The sequence below is a fragment of the Schistocerca gregaria genome, chromosome X (assembly GCF_023897955.1).
Source record: "Schistocerca gregaria isolate iqSchGreg1 chromosome X, iqSchGreg1.2, whole genome shotgun sequence".
NCBI classification, from domain to species: domain Eukaryota; kingdom Metazoa; phylum Arthropoda; class Insecta; order Orthoptera; family Acrididae; genus Schistocerca; species Schistocerca gregaria.
The window spans coordinates 678,572,515-678,597,477 of NC_064931.1; the positions used below are offsets into that span (position 1 = coordinate 678,572,515).

Here is a 24,963-nt window from a genome sequence, read left to right on the forward strand (position 1 = left end):
AGCCCATAAAAGAACGAACAAAAATGGCAATCAATCTTTGTAAGACTTTACAGTTGAAGTTAATATCAACCTCCTTCAAAAAACTGCCAAGAAAAACAAAAACATGGATATTTTCAAATATAATACTAGGGGAGTTATAGTTAGATCACGTGGCTATTTCTCAAAGCAATATTAAAGAAATCATTAATGTAAAAGTAACAGGAAACAGGGAATTTGACTCTGAGCATTACCTGACTAAAATTAAACTGAAAATTCCAAAAGAGGCAGCAAAAATTGACATGCTCAACATAACAAACGAGTCAATAAACCAGTTTCAAGAAGAAATTAAAATAGCTAAATCAGAAAAATGGGAAGAGTTATCCAAATAAATCAACAGGCAGCGAAGAATGTATTTGGATCCAAAAAATTATAAAGAAAGTCTGGTGGAATAAAACGTGAGAAAAAGCAGATGCAGAAAGAACGAAACAGTGGAAAAAATCGAAATGTTCTGAAAAGACTAAGTACCTTGATGAGTTTAAACTGCAAGGAAAAGAAACAGCATGAATAATAAAGAGTACTAAGCGATCTCTTGAGAAATCACCACTTCTTGACATACAAAACAGATGTGATAAAAATAACTCTGGATGTTTAAAAATCATCTAAAGGGATAACCAAGCGCCATGTATTTGCTTCAGAGATAAAAATGGTATAATATGCCTAAGCAATACCCAAAACTGTTAAATACTAAGAAAGTAATTTGTACAATTATAGAACTCTGAAGAACCGAACTGTAAGCTAAAATTTCTAGATCTTCATGAAACCCAGAAGCATATCTCCCACCTACTGCAGCTGAAAGAATTTAAAGAAAAGCAATAATTATTATGAAAAACAACAAAGCCAGTGGAGAAGGCCGTATTACAGCTGAACTTATAAAAAGGTGTCAACCAAAAATTATATTAACCTTCAGAAGAAATTTAGGAAACTAAAAAGAGCCCAGAAAACTGGAATATGGCCCTTATCCATCCTTTGCACAACAAGGGTGGTAAGCATGATTCAAATAACTGCAGAGATATATATCTGTTGCCAGTGGGTTATAAAATATTTTCAACAATATTACTAAACCAGGTGGAGGCAACACTTGGTAGCCATGTGGAAGAATGTCGGAGTTGATTTAGAAAGTGCAGATCTTACTTAGAACAGATTTTCAATCTCAAGTCCACAATCAGTTACAGACTTACAAACTCTAAAGACATAGTTGCATCATTTATAGATTTTAAAAAGGTATTTGATTCGGTTGATAAGGAATCACTGGATAAAGTGACCAGAGAATTTGGCATTAAATCTAAAGTAGCAAACCTTATTAGTGAAACCCTTGTAAGTAGGCTGTTTAGGTTTTTATATTAGTAACGCCACGTAGCTCTCTATATGAAAATCCCTGGCTGTGCTGTGTGCAGTCTGTGGCTAGTTTGCATTGTTGTCTGCCATTGTACTGTTGAGCTGTTGGCTGTTAACAGCGCGTAGCGTTGCGCAGTTGGAGGTGAGCCGCCAGCAGTGGTGAATGTGGGGAGAGAAATGGCGGAGTTTTGAAATTTGTAAGACTGGATGTCATGAAGTGCTATATATATTATGACTTTTGAACTCTAGTAAGGTAAATATAAATACATTGTTTGTTCTCTATCAAAATCTTTCATTTGCTAACTATTCCAATCAGTAGTTAGTGCCTTCCGTAGTTTGAATCTTTTATTTAGCTGGCAGTAGTGGCGCTTGCTGTATTGCAGTAGTTCGAGTAACGAAGATTTTTTGTGAGGTAAGTGATTTGGAAAGGTATAGGTTAATGTTAGTCAGGGCCATTCTTTTATAGGGATTTTTGAAAGTCAGATTGCGTTGCGCTAAAAACATTGTGTGTCAGTTTAAACACAGTCATGTACAATCTTTCTAAAGGGACGTTTCACCCTCACAGACACCAACTCAAAAATAAAGTTTCTGGGTGAAATATCTAAGGAAATCAAAACAAAAACAGGTGAAAGGCAGCTGTGTCTTTGAGAAAATAGTAAGAGAATGGAAACAAAAATTAAAAGAACATAAGCCATTAGCTATAAGACTGGGGACTAAGAACAATGGTTCTAAAATTCACTGTTTAGCATTTGCGGATGATTATGCCATTCTTTCTGAAAACCTAACAAACGCAGAAATACAAATCGATCTCTTATAAAAAATGGTTAACAAAGCAGGTATAATGATTTCTGTAGAAAAAGCAAAATTTGTGGAAAAAACATAAAAATGCCACAGAAATCCTAGTAACAGATATTAAACAGATATGGAAAGCCAATAAATTTTAATATTTGGGAGAAATGATTCAAGAAAATGGTTTAGAAAGATTCACTGTAGAAGAAAGTGTACGTAAAATGCAGGGAGCATGTGGTATAATCAGGAACATTTGCAACAAAAGGTCTCTGTCTAAAGATTTGAAAAGACAGCACTACACCACATTAGTAAAACCAGAATATCTTTATGCAAGTGAGTGTTTAATATTGAATTATAAAATTCACAAACTTGAAGTCCTAGAAAGAAGAATCACTCTAAAAATACTCGGTTCGCTAAGAAATACTAAGGCATGGAAATTAAAAAGTAACGAAGAAGTATATCGCAAGATAGAAAACATAACTGAAACGCTACAGAAGAGGCGGCTGCTATTTTTTGGACGTTTAAATAGAACGAACGGCAACAGGTTCATCAAACAGATTTTTAAATATCTTTGGGACAAGGACTCAACAATATCCTGGATTCAAGAAGTTAGGAAAGATTTAGAAAGAAACAACATAAGTGTAATAGACTCAACAGAAAGAGAGATTTCTAAGAAGGAAGTGTTGAAAATGGAAGGATTCCAAGGCTGGAGGAAGAAGAAGACAGCATCAAAATGGTCTGAGGAGAGAAAAAGTGTACATAATCGGAAAATGAAAGAAAACTGGAGGAAGAAGAAAGAAGAACAAAGGAAGAAGTATCGAAACTGGCGAGTGCCTTAGATGACTCAAACCTTGAAATAATAATAATAATAACAGTAGTAATAATTTTTACTTCACTGTTTAGTACATCACTTATGCAGAATGTCAAAAAAATTGTAAGTCAGAGAAGTATAGTATCTGAAAGCTATTCTTCCAAAAATTTGGGAAGTGCACATGTGGTCGGATTAAGTTAAGAATTACTCGCATATTAGCAAGAAACTTTCACAACGTTGACAGTGTGATAATTTATACGATTTAAAATCGAAGAGTGTACTGACCATTTCAATTAGTACTAGTATTGTAAACAGCGGTCTGCAGACTACGGCTTTGTGGGCGTATAAATGATGGGCATGCGACTCTTTTACCTTGTTGTATAGCGCTTGCGAAGTCAAACTCTGTTATTTTTGGTTTCTTCCTGGAGGGTCTTGCCCAGCTTCTCGCTCATCCGATTTGACCCCTATGGATTCTTTTCTATGTGGGAATGTGAACCACAATATTAATAGCACAACATCAGCAACAATCAATGAGTTGAAAGTAGCCACTGAAAACTAATGTGGCAAAATACCAATTTGAACGATTAGGAACGCGCTAAATTCCATCTATCAGAGTCATCAGCGTTGGACCACAGTGGTCAACAATTTGAACAATTTCGATAAACGACTGGTTTTTAATTTTGAATTGTTTCGTATATTAATAAATATGAGTAAAAGAATGTATATATCTTTTTCGGACACCCTGTGGATTGAAATTTCTAGAATTCTTTCCCGTTTTCAAGACACTTCAATTTTCACGATACTTTATTCCCCGAAAGTTAGCTATGAAATTTGGAAATTCTTCTTCTTTTCCCTGGCGTTGATATTGTCTACTACAAGGTCCGCTTTATTAAGATTTGACAAATTTTTACTGTAGTATGTAACATCGTGCCTGGAGGGCCCTTTCTAGCGTCACAGTCGCCAAGGTAACCTAAAGGACGGGAGGGGTGTGAAACGTCTACACTTTCTTTTGTGTATTACCGTATTTTAACTGATTATGCATGGTATTTTCTGAGGCGGACTCCGGAGGCCAGCCCACCATTTATCTAAAAGAGCATGGGAAACCCCTAAAAATTGCACTCAGTCTGGCCAGTGTACAAACCCACGGTCCTTAAAACGCCTCGTGATTTCCATCTGGGCGTGTCTCACCTCTCTGTTTCGCAATATGTATGCGCTGCATGTTGCACTACACGAGGAAGTTGAAATTTGGAAAGTGATGTATGGAAAATATATATGTAAACACTTCTACTAAAATAGTGTTTGGGTTGGGCGATGACCCTCATGACACACCCTGAGGACCTGCACCTGGTATAAGGGGTGATCAAAAAGTTTCCATTCGAAGGCCGTAAAGCCCAGAGCCGGTATGTCAATCAGGTAGAATCGCTGTAAGCATTGAGGCAGTCATCCCACCGACTTATCAGGCTTAAGATAACCATTTGGTAAAACACCATGTCCAGTTGTGTAAAGAAACCGTTTTTAAGGGATCGAAGGCGTGGTAATCCCATGGGAAGAGATCAAGAATATAAGGCGGGTGCTAGAGTGTTTCTCACTTGAGTTAGTGTAATGGAAGAGGCTGGCCTCCCAGATCGACCAGTGTATTGTGCCGAATCGCGACGAGCACGGAAGTTGGTGGACTATTCCACAGCGTTTTTTTCGATAGACTTATTGCCCCGTACATATTCTTCATTTTCCGATGGTTGTCTACCAGTGTTTTTCTTCGGGAGGGAAGAAAACAATAACAGAAGCGTTTGGACGTATTTGGTGACAACGTCTTTACAGATCACGTTTTTGCATTTACCGTACTCATGTCGGAAGGACACGAATAGCACACGAATCCCCTGCCTACATGTCAATGCTTATACACTATGGAATCCAAAGTATCCGGATACCTCCAAAAACCGTACGTTTTTCATATTAGGTGCATTGTGCCGCCATCTACTGTCAGGTACTCCATATCAGCGACCTCAGTAGTCATTAGACATCATGAGAAAGCAGGTGATTTGGTGTCACTTGTGTCACACGTCTGTACGCGAGATTTCCACGCTCCCAAACATCCCTAGATCCACTATAATAGTGAAGTGGAAACGTGAAGGGACACGTACAGCACAAAAGCGTGCAGGCCGACCTCGTCTGTTGACTGACAGAGACCGCTGGCAGTTGAAGAGGGTAGTAATGTGTAATAGGCAGACATCTATCCAGACCATCACACAGGAATTCCAAACTGCATCAGGCTCCACTGCAAGTACTATGACAGTTAGGCGGGAGGTGAGAAAACTTGGATATCATGATGGAGCAGCTGCTCATAAGCTACAGACCACCCCAGTAAATGCCAAACGACGCCTCATTTGGTGTGAGGAGCGTAAACATTGGACGATCGAACAGTGGTGGTGGTTGTCAGTGTTTAACGTCCCGTCGACAACGAGGTCATTAGAGACGGAGCGCAAGCTCGGGTTAGGGAAGGATTGGGAAGGAAATCGGCCGTGCCCTTTCAAAGGAACCATCCCGGCATTTGCCTGAAACGATTTAGGGAAATCACGGAAAACCTAAATCAGGATGGCCGGAGACGGGATTGAACCGTCGTCCTCCCGAATGCGAGTCTAGTGTGCTAACCACTGCGCCACCTCGCTCGGTTGATTGAACAGTGGAAAAACGTTGTGTGGACTGACGAATAACGGGACACAATGTGGCGATCCGATGGCAGGGTGTGGGCATGGCGAATGCCCGGTGAACGTCATCTGCCAGCGTGTATAGTGCCAACAGTAACATTCGGAGGCGGTGGTGTTACAGTGTGGTCGTGTTTCTCATGGGGGTAGCTTGCACTATCACAGCAAAGGCCTACATTGACGTTTTAAGCACCTTCTTGCACCCCACTGTCGAAGAGCAGTTCGGGGCAGGCGATTGCATCTTTCAACATGATCGAGCACCTGTTCATAATGCACGGCCTGTGGCGGAGTGGTTACACGTTAATACCATCCCTGTAATGGACTGGCCTGCACAGCTTCCTGACTTGAACCCTATAGAAAACCTTTGGGATGGTTTGGAACGCCGACTTCGTGCCAGTAGTCACCGACCGACATGGATACCTCTCCTGTGCAGCATTCCGTGAAGAATGGGCTGCCATTCCCCAAGAAACCTTCCAGCACCTGATTGAACATATGCCTGCGGGATTGGAAGCTGTCATCAAGGCTAAGGGTGGGCCAACACCATATTCAATTCCAGAATTACTGATGGAGGGCGCCACGAACTTGTAAGTCATTTTCAGCCAGGTGTCCGGATACTTTTGATCTCATAATGTATATCCGCATCGGAGTTGCATTACGTCGCACTTACGCTGCGACAACGACCTCAAACGGAATATTTTTGATCGCCCCTTATTCATAGCCTGCAGCGCTGCTGGTACGCACCGGAGGTTAGCGAGGCAGGGCAGCCTGAGCACGCGGGCGACCCTGTCCTGGTCGGTGCGCATGGCCGCCACCTCCTCCGCCAGCTGCGCCGCCTCTGGCAGACCGCGCACCGCTGCCAGCACTGCGTCCGGGTCCCAGTCCATCTGCAAAACAATACTTCTGTCAAGTAAAATAAAACATTCCTAGCGCTGCGAGCAACTGAGATTCTTTTGTGCGATCAGGAGCAGATAATGTTTCACCCTGACACACATACGAAGATGACGTGCTACAGAGGCGAAATTTAACTGACAGCATTCACACAAGGTTGGCGCCGGTGGCGACACCTACAACGTGCTGACATGAGGAAAGTTTCCAATCGATTTCTCATACACACACAGCAGTTGACCGGCGTTGCCTGGTGAAACGTTGTTGTGATGCCTCGTGTGAGGAGGAGAAATGCGTACCATCACGATTCCGAATTTGATAAAGGTCGGATTGTAGCCTATCGCGATTGCGGCTTATCATATCTCGACATTGCTCCTCGCGTTGGTCGAGATCCAATGAGTGTTAGCAGAATATGGATCGGTGGGTTCAGGAGGGTAATACGGAACGCCGTGCTCGATCCCAACGGCCTCATATCACTAGCAGTCGAGATGACAGGCATCTTATCCGCATGGCTGTAACGGATCGTGCAGCCACGTCTCGATTCCTGAGTCAACAGATGGGGACGTCTGCAAGACAAGAACCATCTGCACGAACAGTTCGACGACGTTTGCAGCAGCAAGGACTGTCAGCTCGGAGACCATGGCTGCGGTTACTCATGACGCTGCACCACGGACAGGAGCGCCTGCGATGGTGTACTCAACGACCGCACCTGGGTGCACGAATGGCATTTTTTCGGATGAATCCACGTTCTGTTTACAGCATCATGATGGTCGCATTCTTGTTTGGCGACATCGCGGTGAACGCACACTGGAAGCGTGTATTCCTCTTCGCTATACTATACTGGCGTATCACCCGGCGTGATGGGGTGCCATTGGTTACACGTCTCGGTCACCTCTTGTTCACATTGACGGCACTTTGAACAGCGGACGTTATATTTCAGATGTGTAACGACCCGTGGCCCTACCCTTCATTCGATCCCTACGAAACCCTACATTTCAGCAGGATAACGCGCGACCGCATGTTGCAGGTCCTGTACGGGCCTTTCTGGATACTGAAATGGCCAGCACATTCTCCAGATCTCTCCCCAATTAAAAACGTCCGGTCAATAGTGGCCGAGCAACTGGCTCGTCACAATACGCCAGTCACTACTCTTGATGAACTTTGGTATCGTGTTGAAGCTGTACACGCAATCCAAGCTCTGTTTGACTCAATGCCCAGGTGTATCAAGGCCGTTAATACGACCAGAGGTGGTTGTTCTGGTTACTGATTTCTCAGGATCTATTCACCCAAATTGCGTGAAAATGTAATGACATGTAAGTTCTAGTATAATATATTTGTCCAATGAATACCAGTTTATCATCTGCATTTCTTCTTGGTGTAGCAATTTTAATGGCCAGTAGTGTATTTGGGCACCTATCAGTGGACATTAATATGGAGTATATCCAGTGTTCAACTTTATGATGCCTTGAAATCTGCTGGAAACACTTTCAATGTGGTGGCTGAATGTCTGTGGAGGAAATGGAGCCCATTCTCTCTCAAGAGCTGAAACCAGAGAAGGTAGTAATATTGGGTGATGGGGTATGGAGCGAAGTCGATGCTCTAACTCAGCCCAAATGTGTTCCACTGGGTTCAGGTCGGGACTCTGGGCATACCAGTCCATTTCAGGAATGTTATTGTCCACAAACGATTACCTCAAGTATGCTGCATTATGGCATGCACTGTCAATGTGATATAAACAATAATCCTCTCCGAACGGTTCCTCTGCTGTTTATAGCACACTGTGTTGTAAAATGTGTTCATCTCTTTCCGAATTTAGAGTTTTCTTAAGCGCAGTGAATGGATTACATATTAAGCAGGAGAAACACCCCAATACCGTAACACCTCATTCCTCTGTACTGCACTATTGGCACTACACATGACGGCAGGTAATGTCCTCCATGCATTCGTCAAACCCAGACCTTCCGTCGGATTGTCATAGCGTACTGCGTGATTCGTCACTACAAATCACTCGTTTTCAATCATCCACTATCCAGTGACTTCGCTATTTACATCATCTCAAGTGTAGACTACTACTAATTACAGAAATGTGTGACTTACAAGGAGATGCTCGACCACTTTTCAACTCGCTACACACGGTCATTGTGCTAGCTGAACTGCTGGCACCACTTTGAAATTCATGATTGGTTCCTTCCTCTGACTTCATGCGACATTTTACAACCGCACGATGGTCCATGTCCGTCAGCAGACGAGGTCTGCCTCGTCTTTCTTTCGCTGTGGCTGTTCCTTCACGTTTCCACTTCACATTTACATCACCAACAGTCGACTTCGTTAACTTTACAGGGGTTGAAATGTTCGTGATGGATTTGTTACTCAGGTGACATCCAATGATTACTCCATTTTCGAAGTCACTGAGCTCTCCTCAGCGATCCATTCTGCTGTTATTGATTGTTTACTGACAACAGAAATTCCCTGCCGCCTTTCATACTGACGGGTCCGCCCCTCGTGTCACCTGGTGGTCAGTGTTGCATAACATGGGGCTGTCCAGATGTTTTTGATCAGATAGTGTATATGCTTCGTTCAAATTGGGAATAGCCGGGCGTGTGGCCGGGCGGTAATAGTCGCTTCAGTTTGGAACCGCGCCGCTGCAACGGTCGAAGGTTCGAATCCTGCCTCGGGCATGGATGTGTGTGATGCCCTTAGGTTAGTTAGATTTAAGTAGCTAGACTTAGGGGACTGATGACCTCAGATGTTAAGTCCCATAGTGCTTAGAGCCATTTGAACCATTTGAACCAAATTGGGAATCACGAATGTCGTATCTTCAAAAAAATACTTTCATTGGGAAGAGAAATGTTCCTTTCGTCTCTTACTGGAGTATGCGTTGCACACCTGTCCTCCAGCGGTACCAGATTAGTGGCGGTGAAGTTTGATCAGGTGCCGCACAACCGAGTGAAATTCGCCGTTGCGGCTTACGAGCTTGCCGGATTTTGTGAGCCATTGGCACATTCACTGATGGGCCGAAACATTATGTCCATCTGAAACTTCCTGGAAGATTAAAACTGTGTGCCGGACCGAGACTCGAACTCGGGCGGCAAAGGTCCGTTTGAGTCTCGGTCCAGCACACAGTTTTAATCTACCATGAAGTTTCATATCAGCGCACACTCGGCTGCAGAGTGAAAATCTTATTCTGGAACATCCCACAGGCCGTGGCAAAGGCATGGTTCTGTAATATCCTTTCTTTCAGGAGTTCTAGTTCTGCAAGTTTCGCAGGACAGCTTCTGTGAAGTTTGGAAGGTAGGAGACGGGGTACTGGCTGAATTGAAGCTGTGGAGACGGGTCGTGAGTCGTGCTTGGGTAGCTCAGATAGCAGAGCACTTGCCCGCGAAAGGCAAAGGTCCCGAGTTGGGCCGGCCGCGGTGGCCGAACGGTTGTAGGCGCATCAGTCCGGAACCGCGCGACTGCTACCGTCGCAGGTTCGAATCCTGGCTCAAGCATGGATGTGTGTGATGTCCCTAGGTTAGTTAGGTTTAAATAGTTCTAAGTCTAGGGGACTGATAACCTCAGATGTTAAGTCCCATAGTGCTGAGAGCCATTTGAACCATCCAGAGTTGGCGTCTCGGTCCGGCACACAGTCTTAATCTGCCATGAAGTTTCATATCAGCGCACACTCCGCTGCAGAGTGAAAATCTCATTCTGGAAACATCCCCCAGGCTGTGGCAAAGCGATGTCTCTGCAACATCCTTTCTTCCAGGAGTGCTAGTTGTGGAATTTACACAGGATAGCTTCTGTGAAGTTTGGAAGGTAGGAGACGAGGTACTGGCTGAATTGAAGCTGTGGGGACGGGTCGTGGGTCGTTCTTGGGTAGCTCAGTTGGTAGAGCACTTGCCCGCGGAATGCAAAGGTCCCGAGTTGGAGTCTCGGTCCTGCACCAACTTTTAATCTGCCAGAAAGTTTCATACCAGCGGACACTCCGCTGCAGCGTGAAAATCTCATTCTGGATTATGTCCATCTGCTTAATAGTGTGTCGGTCCACCTACGGAGAGCAATGCAGTAGCTGTTCTGCGTGACATGGATATGACAAGCCTCTGGTTTGTTTTCATGTGTACGTGGCGCCAAATGTCTACGTACATGCCCTGCTATTCCCGTAAATTATGGACCGGTGGCAGTGAGCGTGGGGTTGTCGCGTCTCTGATATACTCTGTCGGGTAGAGACAGGCGAATCTGGTGTCCAAGACATCAGCATGGAGTCACTATCATGCCACTGTAGCACGATTCTGGCCTTGTGAGAAGGACAGTTTTCCTGCTGGAAGATGCCTTAGCTGTCGGGGAAGGTATTAAGCATGAAGAAATGCAGGTGGTCCACAATAATGTTCACGCAGTTAGCGGCTATCATGGTGCACTAGATTACTGCCGTAGGTCCAATTGAAGACAAGGAAACCCTCCATAGCATAGTATCGTCCTCACCAGCCAGCGTCCGTGGCGCAGTGCATGTCTCGACTAGTCGTTCGCCTGCGTGACGGCATATCCTGGAACGGCTATCGACCTGGTGTAAGAAGAAACATGGTTTATGCCACTAGACGACACGTTTCTGCTGCTCCACGGTCCTATCTCGATGATTTCGTACCCACTGCATTCGTAGCTGATGATGTCGTTCGGTCAACATAGGAGCGTTTGCTGTGTTGCTCCATGTCGAACAATGTGCGCTGGACCTATCAGAGATCGTCGTCTATACTGCATCAAGGCGTGGAAAAACCACCGATCTGGACGTCCTGTCATGAGGCGTGGACGTCCGACACTCGTGGTTTCACAACCCTTCAACCACTTTCCAGAAATGTTCACGGAAGTGGCATGCGAACATACGATCAGCTGGCCGTTTACGAGACGCTTGTTACCAGGCTCCGTGCCATAACAATATGCCCGCTGCAAATGTCAGCGGCTCGTACCGTCGCTAGAATGAATCCTCATTCATTTCTGCTCCGCTTATAAAGGGTGTTAAAAAGTATTCCACACTCTGAGAGGTGGTAGTATGATGCAGACCAAGGAAAAACTGTCCACTAAACGTGGGCTCTTATGCATACACTACGAGGTATGAAAACTTGTTCATCTTCTCTAACGAAAAACACATCTCTTGTCTTGCAAGCTCTTTCCGAATACGAAAGACCTACAGAAACCAGTAACCACATGAGAACACGTTATTCTGTTACTGTGAAACAGCAGAGCTTCTATCGTAAACTGCTTGCTATTACATACCACCTAAACTTGTGAGCCATTGCTAACGGAGGTCCCCCATATGGTGTCAGCTCATAGTAAGACATGGTTGTTTCCGACGCTTTAGGGAATCACGCTGGGATAGATTGCTATATAACTGTGCTGATTGTACCCTGTGTTCTGAAGATTTTAGAGCATAAAGGACACGGGATCGGCGGTTCCTCCCACTTGCCAGAGCATAACAGATCATGTTTGCCATTACCAGCTGCTATGTAAAACTACAATGTAAAATTATTTCGTAAATTTATCAACTAGAACTAATATATGCGTAGCACTTACCAAAAACTGTGAATACGGTTAACAACAACAACACTAACATATTTTTACTGCATGCTTTCTCCATGGACAATAATGCAACTTGCATTAGAAGAGCTATGTTTCACACTAGCGAATATAGTTCAAATGGCTCTGAGCACTATGGGACTCAACTGCTGTGGTCATTAGTCACCTAGAACCTAGAACTACTTAAACCTAACTAACCTAAGGACATCACACACATCCATGCCCGAGGCAGGATTCGAACCTGCGACCGTAGCAGTCGCACGGTTCCGGACTGCGCGCCTAGAACCGCGAGACCACCGCTGCCGGCTAGAGAATATGAACAAGTGCTTTTAACTCATCAAGCATGCATTTTAGAGGTAGTGTTTACTGGACATTTATGTCGTCTTTTGGTCCATACAAGCACCTTTCCAAATATGAACAAATTTTTTTAACACCTTACATACTTTCCTTTCACTGGGTGGTTACTGGTCACAATGTTTTGGCTCACCAGGGTATCTTGTGCACTTTGTCATAATCACACTCTGTCTGACTAATACCTCGATAAGACTAGTCAACGGCATTTTTATCATAAATATTCTACATCTACATCTGCATCTATATGAATGCTCTGCAAATCACATTTAAGTGCCTGGCAGAGGGTTCATCGAACCACCTTCACAATTCTCTATTATTCCAATTTCGTATAGCACGCGGAAAGAACGAACATATCCTTCCGTACGAACTTTGATTTCCCTTATTTTATCGTGCTGATCGTTTCTCCCTATGTAAGTCGGTGTCAAAAAGATATTTTCGCATTCGGAGGAGAAAGCTGGTGATTGGAATTTCGTGAGAAGATTCCGTCGCAACGGAAAACGCCTTTCTTTTAATGACGTCCAGCCCAAATTCTGTATCATTTCTGTGACACTCTCTCCCATATTTCGCGACAATACAAAACGTGCTGCCCTTCTTTGAAATTTTTCGATGTACTTCATTAGTCCTATATGGTAAGGATCTCATACCGCGCAGCAGTATTCTAAAAGAAGACGGACAAGCATAGTGTAGGCCGTCTCCTGAGTGGATCTGTTTCCTTTTTCAAGTGTCCTGCCAATAAAACGTCTTTGATTAGCCTTCCCCACAACATTTTTATGTGTTCCTTCCAATTTAAGTTGTTCGTAATCGTAATACCTAGGGAATTAGTTAATTTATGACCTTTCGATGAGACTGATTTATCGTGTAGCCGAAGTTTAACGTATTCCTTTTAGCACTCATGTGGATGACCTCACACTTTTCGTTATTTAGGGTCAACTGCCACTTTTCGCACCATTCAGATCTTTTTTCTAAATCGTTTTTCAGTGTGTTTTGATCTTCTGATGACTTTATTAGTCGATAAACGACAGAGTCATCTGCAAGGAGCCGAAGACGGCTGCTCAGATTGTCTCCCAAATAGTTTATATAGATAAGGAACTGCAAAGGGCCTATAACACTATCTTGGGGAACACCAGAACTCACTTCTGTTTTACTCGATGACTTTCCGTCAATTACTACGAACTGTGACCTCTCTGACAGGAAATAACAAATCCAGTCACATAACTGAGACGATATTCCATAAGCACGAAATTTCACTACAAGCAGCTTGTGTGGTACAGTGTCAAAGCATTCCGGAAATCCAAAAATACGGGATCGATCTGAAATCCCTTGTCAATAGCACTCAGCACTTCATGTAAATAAAGTGATAGTTGAGTTTCACAAGAATGATGTTTTCTAAACCCATGATGACTTGCGTCAATAGACAGTTTTCTTCGAGGTAATTCATTATTTTCGAACAGAATGTATGTTCCAAAATCCTGCTGCATATCAACGTTAACGATATGGGCCTGTAATTAAGTGGATTACTCCTACTACCTTTCTTGAATATTAGTGTGACCTGTGAACCTTTCCAGTCTTTGGGTACGGATCTTTCATCGAGCGAACGGTTGTATATGATTGTTAAGTATGGAACTTATGCATCAGCATACTGCGAAAGGAACCTAATTGGTTCAAATGGCTCTGAGCACCATGGGACTCAACTGCTGTGGTTATCAGTCCCCTAGAACTTAGAACTACTTAAACCTAACTAACCTAAGGACATCACACACATCCATGCCCGAGGCAGGATTCGAACCTGCGACCGTAGCAGTCGCACAGTTCCGGACTGCGCGCCAAGAACCGCGAGACCACCGCGGCCGGCACCTAATTGGTATCCAGTCTGGAACAGAAGACTTGCTTTTATTAAGTGATTTAAGTTGATTCACTACTCCGGGGATATTTACTTCTGCGTTACTCATGTTGGCAGCTCTTCTCGATTCGAATTCTGGAATATTTACTTCGTATTCTTTTGTGAAGGCATTTCGAAGGCTGTGTTTAGTAACTCTGCTTTGGCAGCACTGCCTTCGATAGTGTCTCCATTGCTGTCGCGCAGAGAAGGCATTGATTGTTTCTTGCCGCTAACATACTTCACATACGACCAGAATCTTTTTGGATTTTCTGCCAGGTTTCGAGAAAAAGTTCCGTTGTGGAAACTGTTATAAGCATCTCGCATTGAAGTACGCGCTTTTTTTTCGAGTTTCTGTAAAAGATCACCAATCTTGGGTATTTTATATCTATTAAATTTGGCGTGTTTGTTTCCTTGTCTCTGCTACAGTGTTCTAACCCGTTTTGTGTACCAAGATGGATCAGCTCCGTCATTTGTTAATTTATTTGGTATAAATCCCTCAATTGCTGCGGATACTATTTCTTTGAATTCAAGCTACATCTAGTCTACACTTACATTATTAATATGGAATGAGTGGAGATTGTCGCTCAGGAAGGCATCAAGTGAATTTATATCTGCTTTTTTGAATAGGTATATTTTTCGTTTAGCTTTGGAGGATTTGGGGATTACAGTAACCAATCTCGCTACGACAACTCTGTGTTTACTAATCCCTGTATCGGTTTTGATGCTCGTTATTAACTCAGGATTATTTGTTGCTAAGAGGTCAAGTGTGTTTTCACAGCCGTTTACTATTCGCATGGGCTCATGAACTAATTGCTCGCCGCGCGGGATTAGCCGAGCGGTCTCAGACGCTGCAGTCATGGACTGTGCGGCTGGTCCCGGGGGAGGTTCGAGTCCTCCCTCGGGCATGGGTGTGTATGTTTGTCCTTAGGATAATTCAGGTTAAGTAGTGTGTAAGCTTAGGGACTGATGACCTTAGCAGTTATTAAGTCCCATAAGATTTCACACACATTTACAACTAATTGCTCGAAATAATTTTCAGAGAATACTTTTACCACAATTTCGGATGATATTTTATGCGGACCTCCGGAATTAAACGTGTATTTTCGCCAACATATCGAGGGTAAAAATTTAGAGCAATTGTCAATCGTATATTCAAAAAGTGAAATCAGTTTTTGTCGGTCAGGTTCAGATTTCTTGTGGCAGGTTCCCCCTCTATATCTATCAGAATCCTTAGAAACATTGAGCTTTGGTTATTCTGATGGTACATAATTTACTTATTCTGTAAATGTGGCTGTTGAAGAACAATCGCCTAATGCACTAGAAATTCTCATATAAGACCCTCAGTTCGAAAATCCATGTCCAGAAAAGACGGAGGTTTAGCAACATTCCTGGTCAGCCATGCTCAGATGCTTTGTACCAATGTAAATAGCACAGCTCTTTATATATATATGGTGTATCTAAAATGAGTGTAGAAAATGAGAGTGCTTTTAGACTGCGTCATAAAACGCATATTTCACATAGCAACCCATGTCTGCATCCCTTAGCGTACGGCGCTGGAAGTCATTGAACAGTGTCACCCTCTGCCAAAAGAGTAGGCACACAATATGGCATCCAAGCCGTCATGGTAGAAGGTCTGTAGGGCAACGATTTAAATATATTAGAGACATCAAGGTAAAAGAGAGTCGGGTTGAAGTTTTATGACCTTCATTTGCAAACGTTGTAGTCAATATAGCTGTGGATAGGCCAGGTAGAACAACACTACGGGTTTTCCGCCTCTTACTGGGCCGTGAGCGTGTTGATTTTGGCTGTAGAAATGCCTGTATGATAGGTGTTGCATAGAGGGCAGCACCTGTACACACTGCTGAGCCTTTTTGCCCTGCTTCAGTTTGTCATCAAATGGGAACACTATTATGTTTGTTACTGTGTGGAGAGGACAGGAGTTGGAGCATTATTCTTGGGAGGGAAGGGCAGACATGCACAGTCCTTACGGAGCAGAGGATGGAAGTACTCGCTAGTAGTAGGGTAATGTGGATCTTGGTGCAATTTCGATATCAAATTGATATACAAATTAGGTAAATTGGTCAATTAATTACCCCCAACCATGCCCACCCATTCCCCACTCCCAGATGACGTCATGTTTTCCTCAGCCTGCACGTTGGTCCTCACACCCTCCCCCTCCCATCCCCTACCCCCATCTACGTTATTGGCGGGAACTTCGAATTTTGTCGGGAATTTCGGATTACGGTGTGAATTTCTTTTTCCCTAGACTGGGCTGACGTCCCACCCCACCCTCCACCTGGGAATTGGCGGGAAATTAAAAATGGCGATGCTCTTTTCGGGGCTCGAACCCTGGTCCTCCTCGACGGAAAGCGCAAGTGCTCCTATACAACACAATCATCCCACCAGAGGCTCTTGCAATTGACAGGAACTTAAAAATGGCGGTGCCCTTTCTGGGACTAAAGCTTGGCCCTTCTGCATGGAAAGCCCAAGTGTACTCACCAACACATGGAAACTACCCAGATGCAGGAGAGGAAGGTTAGGTTAGTGCACTTTATTTATTCTGGTTGGGTAACTGAAGTATGGAACGGTCCTAATTACACAAGTAATGCGTTGTTCTATACCGTACACAAGAATAATGCTCACGAGGACTGTCTCCGTCCTTCCGACGGTCATCTAGCACATAAAATAGCGGAATTGGGTTGATTATGTCTTCACGGATCCTTAAGAGTATAAAAGAAGGCGTGATAGGCGCAGCAGGATCCCATGGTTTGTTGCTATTATTAAAGAATCTAGACAATATTCGCGCCAAAATTCGAATCTCCTGCCAATAGGGTAAGTGGGAGAGGGGAAGGGTAGGGGGACCCACGTGCAGGTTGTGGAAAACACGTGACGCCATCCGGGGTGGGGTGGGGGTGGGCGTGGTTGGGGGTAAGTAATTGTTCAATTTAATTATTGGTAGTTTGTTTATTAATGTGAATGATGGTGTGAATGAAAAGCAGGATGTTAAATGAATATTGTTATGTTTGTTAACTGACTACAAGTTAGTGTGGAAACTGTGATTGTACAGAGAAAGTGAGTTACACTCTGAGGGGTATATTGTAAGTTACAGCTAGCGAGTTAAGGGGACTGGGAAAACAAGAAACATTTTACAATAACTCTGTTATTTTTAGATGGAGTTAGTTTGATATTTATGGTTCAAAAAATGGTTCAAATGGTTCTGAGCGCTATGGGACTTAACATCTATGGTCATTAGTCCCCTAGAGCTTAGAACTATTTAAACCTAACTAACCTAAGGACATCACACAACACCCAGTCATCACGAGGCAGAGAAAATCCTTGACCCCGCCGGGAATCGAACCCGGGAACCCGGGAGCGGGAAGAGACAGATAGTTATGGAATTTCTATAATATGGGATGGGCTAAAGAACTGCTTTCTGAAGTATAAAGAGTCATTCGGAGCTCTGCGGTCATCATGTTTGGATGCAGATACAACGATCTCTGAATAGGCGGGATAATTTTGCAGAGGAACGATTAAAACTGAAAAGTGGATGCGAACGTGTGAGAGAAACGAACACATGAATTCTTATTTTAATACCTAAACTGTGACTTTTGAATAACCATAATCAGCGTGGCATGTTTACAAGCCGTAAACGCAAAATGAAAATTCGTCGTGGTCGGGTTGTGTAATACTTGAGCGACCATTCTGTCACAGTTAATCCGTTTGGTAAACTTTTTGTAAACGGGTTTGGTTAGTTAGCATAAGATGGCTGTTACAAGTGACTTTGACTGCATGTGAGTGCTGAAACTAGAAATTAAGATTAGCACCGGCTTGCAGTGGTTTTTTTTTGTATCAATTAAGTTCTATTTTATAGAAGTTTCCAGTCACACACTGCCTTTCAATCAGTCACTCAGTTAACATGATACTGAAAAAAATTGTTGCACTCACCGGATTTAATGTTACTGGTTCTACTACAGCTTTTCCAGTAGAGGAACTTAATTATTTTTTAACAGGGAATTCGTGTGGACTGGACTGCAGAAGAATAAATCACCGTAAGGTGTGTAAACAGTATTTCTGTAGAAAGGGTCAACATAACCACTACGTCGCAAGTCGTCCTGCTCGCTCGGACCTCCATGTTCAACAAAGTATGCTGAAAGGTGTGCTCCGAAATATTTGTGCCTGCTGGAGTATTGTACTGCGTCGTTAGAGCTGCTATACATCGCCCTTTATACTGCTTTACAGAGCGGGTAAGTTTTCGATGTCTACGCCGAACCACTTCTCGCCTACTCGTGGTTTCGCTGTCTTACAACCACTTCCCCTGGATGCTCACTACATCACGCGAATAGCTCGCGATGGGCAGTGGTCATAATGCAGTGAACAGGACGGAATACCTGTCTTATAGATAAATATACCATATGAACACAGCGTGACACTGCATACACCTCAGCTCTTTAAAATCGGTTCAGTCATGACTGGACGTAGATATGACTTTTGTTGCGGCTTCAAAATGATTCAAATGGCTCTAAGCACTATGGGACTTAACATCTGTCATCAGTCCCCTAGACTTAGAACTGCTTAAACCTAACTAACCTTAGAACATCACACACATCCATGCCCGAGGCATAATTCGAACCTGCGACCGTAGCAGCAGTGCGGTTCCGGACTGAAGCGCCTAGAACCGCTCGGCCGGCCGGCTTTAAAAGTAACTTTGATATATTAGCCCCATTTCTTTCACAGAAATGTACGAGCTGAAGTGCAGCAGACGGGAAATAGCGGGGACTTCATTTTTCTGTACAGATTCTAAACCTGGGTTACTTAGATTCGAAACATTATAACAATAATGGTTAATGATAGAAAGAAAGATAATTAGTTCATTATCACGAAACGAAGTGAGACTGTGGGATTTTAAACTACCAGTTTTTTAACGTAACAGTTTCTTCAAAATACACTGTCTTACAAAAAAATGTGAAGTACCCAGAAGACATGGACGGATGTCAACGTAACTTTGTACACCTACATACCATTGGCGGGTATGTATTGTATGTTAACCGGGGACGTAGAAACGACAGAGAGGCTCCGTCCCTGCCGCAGCGGTCCACAATCACACGACGACTAATGCAGTCCACTTCACCCCTCTGCCGTCCCACACCAAACCCAGGGTTATTGTGCGGTTCGGCCCCCGGTGGACCGCCCAGGGGACGTCTCACACCAGACGAGTGTAACCCTTATATTTGTGTGGTTGAATAATGGTGGTGTACGCGTACGTGGAGAACTTCTTTGCGCAGCAATCGCCGACATAGCGTAGCTGAGGCGCAATCAGGGGAACCAGCCCGCATTTGCCGAGGCAGATGGAAAACCGCCTAAAAACCATCCACAGACTGGCCTGCTCACTGGATCTCGACACAAGTCCGCCGGGCGGATTCGTGCCGGGGACCAGGCGCTTCTTCCCACTCCCGAAAGCCGTGCGTTAGACCGCTCGGCTAACCGGGAGGGCCATCGGCGGGTATGTAAACAACTTGAAGTGCAGTACTCTATGAGAGGTAAGATGGCCACTGGAGTGCATTAGTGTTGTCCGTGTTTTGTGTTCGTATCAGGCCTGGGTGTGCATACACGAGGATGAACAGCGTCAGATGTTGAATGATCACTGTGAAGGATACGAAGATGTGTACTTGTGTCAGACAGCGTTATCCGGACCTGATCTAGTTTGAAAGGGTCCTCATTCAGGATCTTCATTTGACCGACTGGTCGAATCGTCTCAATATCCAGATCTGTGAGGCATTCGCAACTGCCGGCCGCGGTGGTCTCGCGGTTCTAGGCCCGCAGTCCGGAACCGTGGGACTGCCACGGTCGCAGGTTCGAATCCTGCCTCGGGCATGGATGTGTGTGATGTCCTTAGGTTAGTTAGGTTTAAGTAGTTCTAAGTTCTAGGGGACTAATGACCACAGCAGTTGAGTCCCATAGTGCTCAGAGCCATTTGAACCATTCGCAACTGTCCGTGGCCCGATGTTGGTCTGTACGGGAACGTGTGGGCAGCAGTACTCGTTGTCAAGGTCCCAGCCGACCACGTAGACCTCCACAAGGGAGAATCGCCGTATTGTACATTAAAAACGTTGAACTCCTCCTCATCTGTGCCTGCTAGTCGAGAACAAGTATTAACTCCCTGCAACATTGTGAGTCATCCTGTATCATTGGTCAGTCACTAACAGCAGCTGGCGTAGGGAATTACCGCCCCATGCATAAGTTGCTGTCGATAGCACAAAACAAACGGCTACGTACGGAGTGACGCACCATGATCGGCACGCATGGACTATTGGTGAATGGCATCACATTGTTTACAGCGACATGAAGTATGCCGGATACCCATCGTAGGCGAGTATGCGACAACCTAGGGAGAGGTCCCATTCTTCCAGTCATTTAGAGAAGACGCATCGGTGTTACTCTTAACATCGTGGTGTGGGGAGCCATCGGGTATGACTTCAGATCACGGCTGGTAGTGATCGAGGGAGCTCTAACGGCACAACAATATGTCACAGAGATCCTGACTCCTCGTGGTGCCACTTTTCAACAGGACAATGCCCGTCCACGCATGACGTGTTTCTATGAGCTGTCTGCGTGGTGTTGCCGTACACCCGTGGCCAGCTAGGAGTCTAGATCTGTCCCTGATAGAACGTGTGTGGGACCATCTCGGACGCCAACTCTATCCCAGTGCGAGTATCCAGGATATCAAGGACCAGTTGCAACAGTAGTGGGTAAGCTAGCCTCAGGAGAGGTGACAATTTGTTAATGACACCCATTTCAACCGAGTCAGTCCATGCATCCACGCCACAGAGTACGCAACGTCAAATTGATGCGTGTGCTCATAGTGCCAATTTCTTTGTAAATCTGACTCGATTTTGTAATCACTGAAGTAACATCACATAACCTCTCAAACCTCGAAAACGGTTTCGTGTAGTTTTCTCCTCCACTTCGACGTGCTTCACTTTTTTTTTTTGTCAGGCATGTAGCTTGAGGAAGAATTAGCTCTTTTGTATGCATCATGAATATACGTACCTTGGGGGGGGGGGGGGGGGGGGGGAATACGGTCTGCGGAAGTGCGTGGGAGACAACCGCGTCATTGTGGGTTGCCCCATAAGACTCAGTTGCGATTTTAAAGGTTGAGACGGTAGCGACACGTTGTCTGAGCGATATGCTGCGCGAGACAAATTTCGCAACGCAGTGCACCACAGTTTACTGGCGGAATCAGATTAATTGTCTGCACTGTTAGACTATTAAAATTAGTCGTTCTGGCGCAAATTTTCGTTTGTTTCCAGTCACTTATATACCAAGCTGCGAATACATACCTACGTGGCATTACATGTAGGTTGATTCATGGAGAAAGACACTTAGCATGGTGTACGTATAAATGCAGTGGCATTCGCAGATACACGTTGCCATCGGAACCCATCGCTATTTAAGCCTTTCATAAGACAGTTTAAAAAATAAAGATAAAGCTATGATTCGAAATGTACATTGCGAAATGAAATAAGCTAGTGTAAGAAAGTTGACAGATTTGACAGTTAACAGTCCAAGTAAATTTTCTTTTAAATTGAACAAAATATTTCTCTTAAGGTCATTTGAGAGTTTTTAAAACGAAGAAGTGTAATGGTATCACACTTGATAACAAGCGCAGTTCACCTTTATTTACAAAAGAGACATGAAATGTGGTAAATGCGACGGTAAAGATTGCCAGGATAAATTAGCTGCGGCTGTATTGACCACGCAGACATGAGATAATGTGGAAGAAAATTACACCGCGCAGGTTTTATTTACCACATTGCTGTCTCGTTTTGGTAGTTTCCCCTGCAGCATTCAATGGAAATTATATCAGTACTCTCCTTTTATTATTAAGAGTTCCAGAATGTTGCTAAAAAACTAAAAACAGAATATCTCGGTAGGTAAAAATGGTACGAATACTAAGTATACACGAAAATACTCAGCCATTTGCATTTTCTGACATACAAAACTTTTCATAGGTTTGTGAAATATTAGGGATGTCACTGATCCGTGGAACATCATGTAGCGAGAAACGTACAACATCAGAATCATTCAGTGATCTCCTCAGTGAAAAAAATTACTGACAAAACTTGTTCAATATGGCTGCAGTCCAGAAACTGTATCAATGCACATTTCTGATCTGTGACACACAGTTCGTAAACCGGTACCTGTTGTTGAACTACTCTTACACGTATCGTGAAAAAATATTTAAAGTATCACTACAGCCACGAATTGCAGAGGATCACACACCCATGGCACATGCACGGCGCTCAAATGACTTTGCTGTCGGAGCAAGACGGAGGCAAGACTAATATTAGGCTGTGAAATAGGGCACTGACATCCAAGCAGCATACATATACACGGTGAACATTAGTAAAACGGACAAACTGCAGGGAAGGATCCCTGACTGGGAGGAGGAAAAATGTCATATGAACAAGTAAACGGGAATGCATCGTTGCCACGGTAGATGGCGCTGACGAATAATAATTCCTCTGACCACGTGCTGTGTGTTCCTTGTGTGCTGCAGGCTGTGTGATTGACGCAGCGTACTGTAAGCAGCAGAATGGTCCGGTGTTCATGCCGGTAACAAGCCGAAATGGTGTTTATGTATGGCTAAGCAAATGGAAACGGTCGAGAGGCAACACGGCGATACCAAAACAAGTACACTCACAGACACCAACCACATCACACAACATTTCAAGCCCTTCTTGGGCGTCCTTTCACACAGACGAACGTGCAGAGAGGCGACTCGAAATGTTATGTGATGTGGTTGATGCCTGTGAGGGTACTTCTTTTGCTATAGCCATGCTGCCCCTCGACCGTTTTCATCTGCTTGACCGTAAAAAAAAAAAAAAATTGAAATGGCTCCAAGCACTATGGTACTCAACATCTGAGGTTATCAGTCCCCTAGACATACAACTACTTAAACCTAAGTAACCTAAGTACATCACACACATCCATGTCCGAGGCAGGATTCGAACCTGCGACCGTAGCAGCAGCGGGGTTTCAGACTGAAACGCCTAGAACCGCTCGACCTTAGCGGCCGGCTCGGCCGTACACAAACATAATTTCGGTTTGTTTCTGACATGAATACCGAACCATTCTGCTGCTTACAGTACGCTGCGTTAATCGCACAGCCTGCAACACACAAGGAATACACGGCACGTTGTCAGAAGAACTTTCATTCGTGTAAGCGTCATCTACCGGGGCAACGATGCCCGGACACGTGTTCATAGGACCTTTTTTTCCTCCATTTCCAGTCAGAAATTCGTCCCTGCAGTTTGTCGATTTTATTAATGTTCACCCTGTATATCTACGATGGGAAGAAATGGAAGTGGGCGTTTTTCGTCTTTGGCCGGGAGGCCCGTTCCGAGGCAGGTACGGCCGCCTTGGTGCAGGTTTTATTACATTCGACGCCACATTGGGCGACCTGCCCGCCGAATGGGGATGAAATGATGATCAAGAGAACACAACACCCAGTCTCTGAACCGAGAAAATCCCCGACCCAATCGGGAATCGAACCCGGGCCCCTTAAGGACAGCAGTCCGTCAGGCTGACCATTCAGCTATCGGGGCAGACTCTGCTATGGGACACAGACATCAAATACGTTGGTTGCTCGACCGGAAGTGGAGCTCCTAGAACCCGATAAAACGCATCCGATCGGATGATGAAACTGACAAGCAGAGGCAGGTAACTGTCGGGCGCATATCTGAATGAAATTCTTATGGAGTATGGTGCATCCAACCCTTGCCCAACGGATCAAGTTGTCAACCAGTTACAGACATTAGTACTTAGGCGACAAAGGAAATTTCTTCGTCATCTTCTCAAAAACTACAGAATGCTTCAAATGGCTCTGAGAACTATGGGACTTAACATCTGAGGTCATCAGTCTCCAGAACTTAGAACTACTTAAACCTAACTAACCTAAGGACAGCACACACATCCATGCCCGAGGCAGGATTCGAACCTGCGACCGTAGCAGTCGCGCGGTTCCGGACTGAAGCGCCTAGAACCGCTCGGACACAACAGCCGGCAACTACAGTATGCCGAACTAGAAACCTAAATAGAAGTCAGTTGTTTAACTATGCCAGATTTCGTCAAAATCCGTGATTCACAATTGCCGACCTCTCCTTTCGAGACTCTTGTATGTCACTGACAAGGGGAGGCCACGACGTTTGGAACGCGGATTTACTGTAAACTTCGTAGTCTCGTAGTACTCCATGAGGACAACAAAGTGTGTAAGCAGTAGCGCGTACTTCTCAAGCGTTACTGAGAAAATTGCAAGATAATTTCGGCCATCGAATATATATATACAGGGTAAGTCACCTAACGTTACCGCTGGATTTATTTCGTAAACCACATCAAATACTGACGAACGGATTCCACAGACCGAACATGAGGAGAGGGGCTAGTGTAATTGTTTAATATAAACCATACAAAAATGCACGGAAGTATGTTTTTTAACACAAACCTACGTTTTTTTAAATGGAACCCAGTTAGTTTTGTTAGAACATCTGAACATATAAACAAATACGTAATCAGTGCGGTTTGTTGTATTGTAAAATGTTAATTACATCCGGAGATATTGTAAC

General features: G+C 44.2%; 1 protein-coding gene across 1 annotated transcript in view; it reads right to left on the reverse strand.

The window, feature by feature from the left end:
• Positions 1 to 24,963, reverse strand: part of LOC126298873 (SET and MYND domain-containing protein 4-like) — a 160,270-nt gene that overhangs the window by 127,045 nt on the left and 8,262 nt on the right. Inside the window, exon 2 of the mRNA XM_049990389.1 lies at positions 6,418 to 6,560. Coding sequence (XP_049846346.1) covers positions 6,418 to 6,560 — 143 coding nt within the window. The remainder of the gene's footprint in view (positions 1 to 6,417; positions 6,561 to 24,963) is intronic.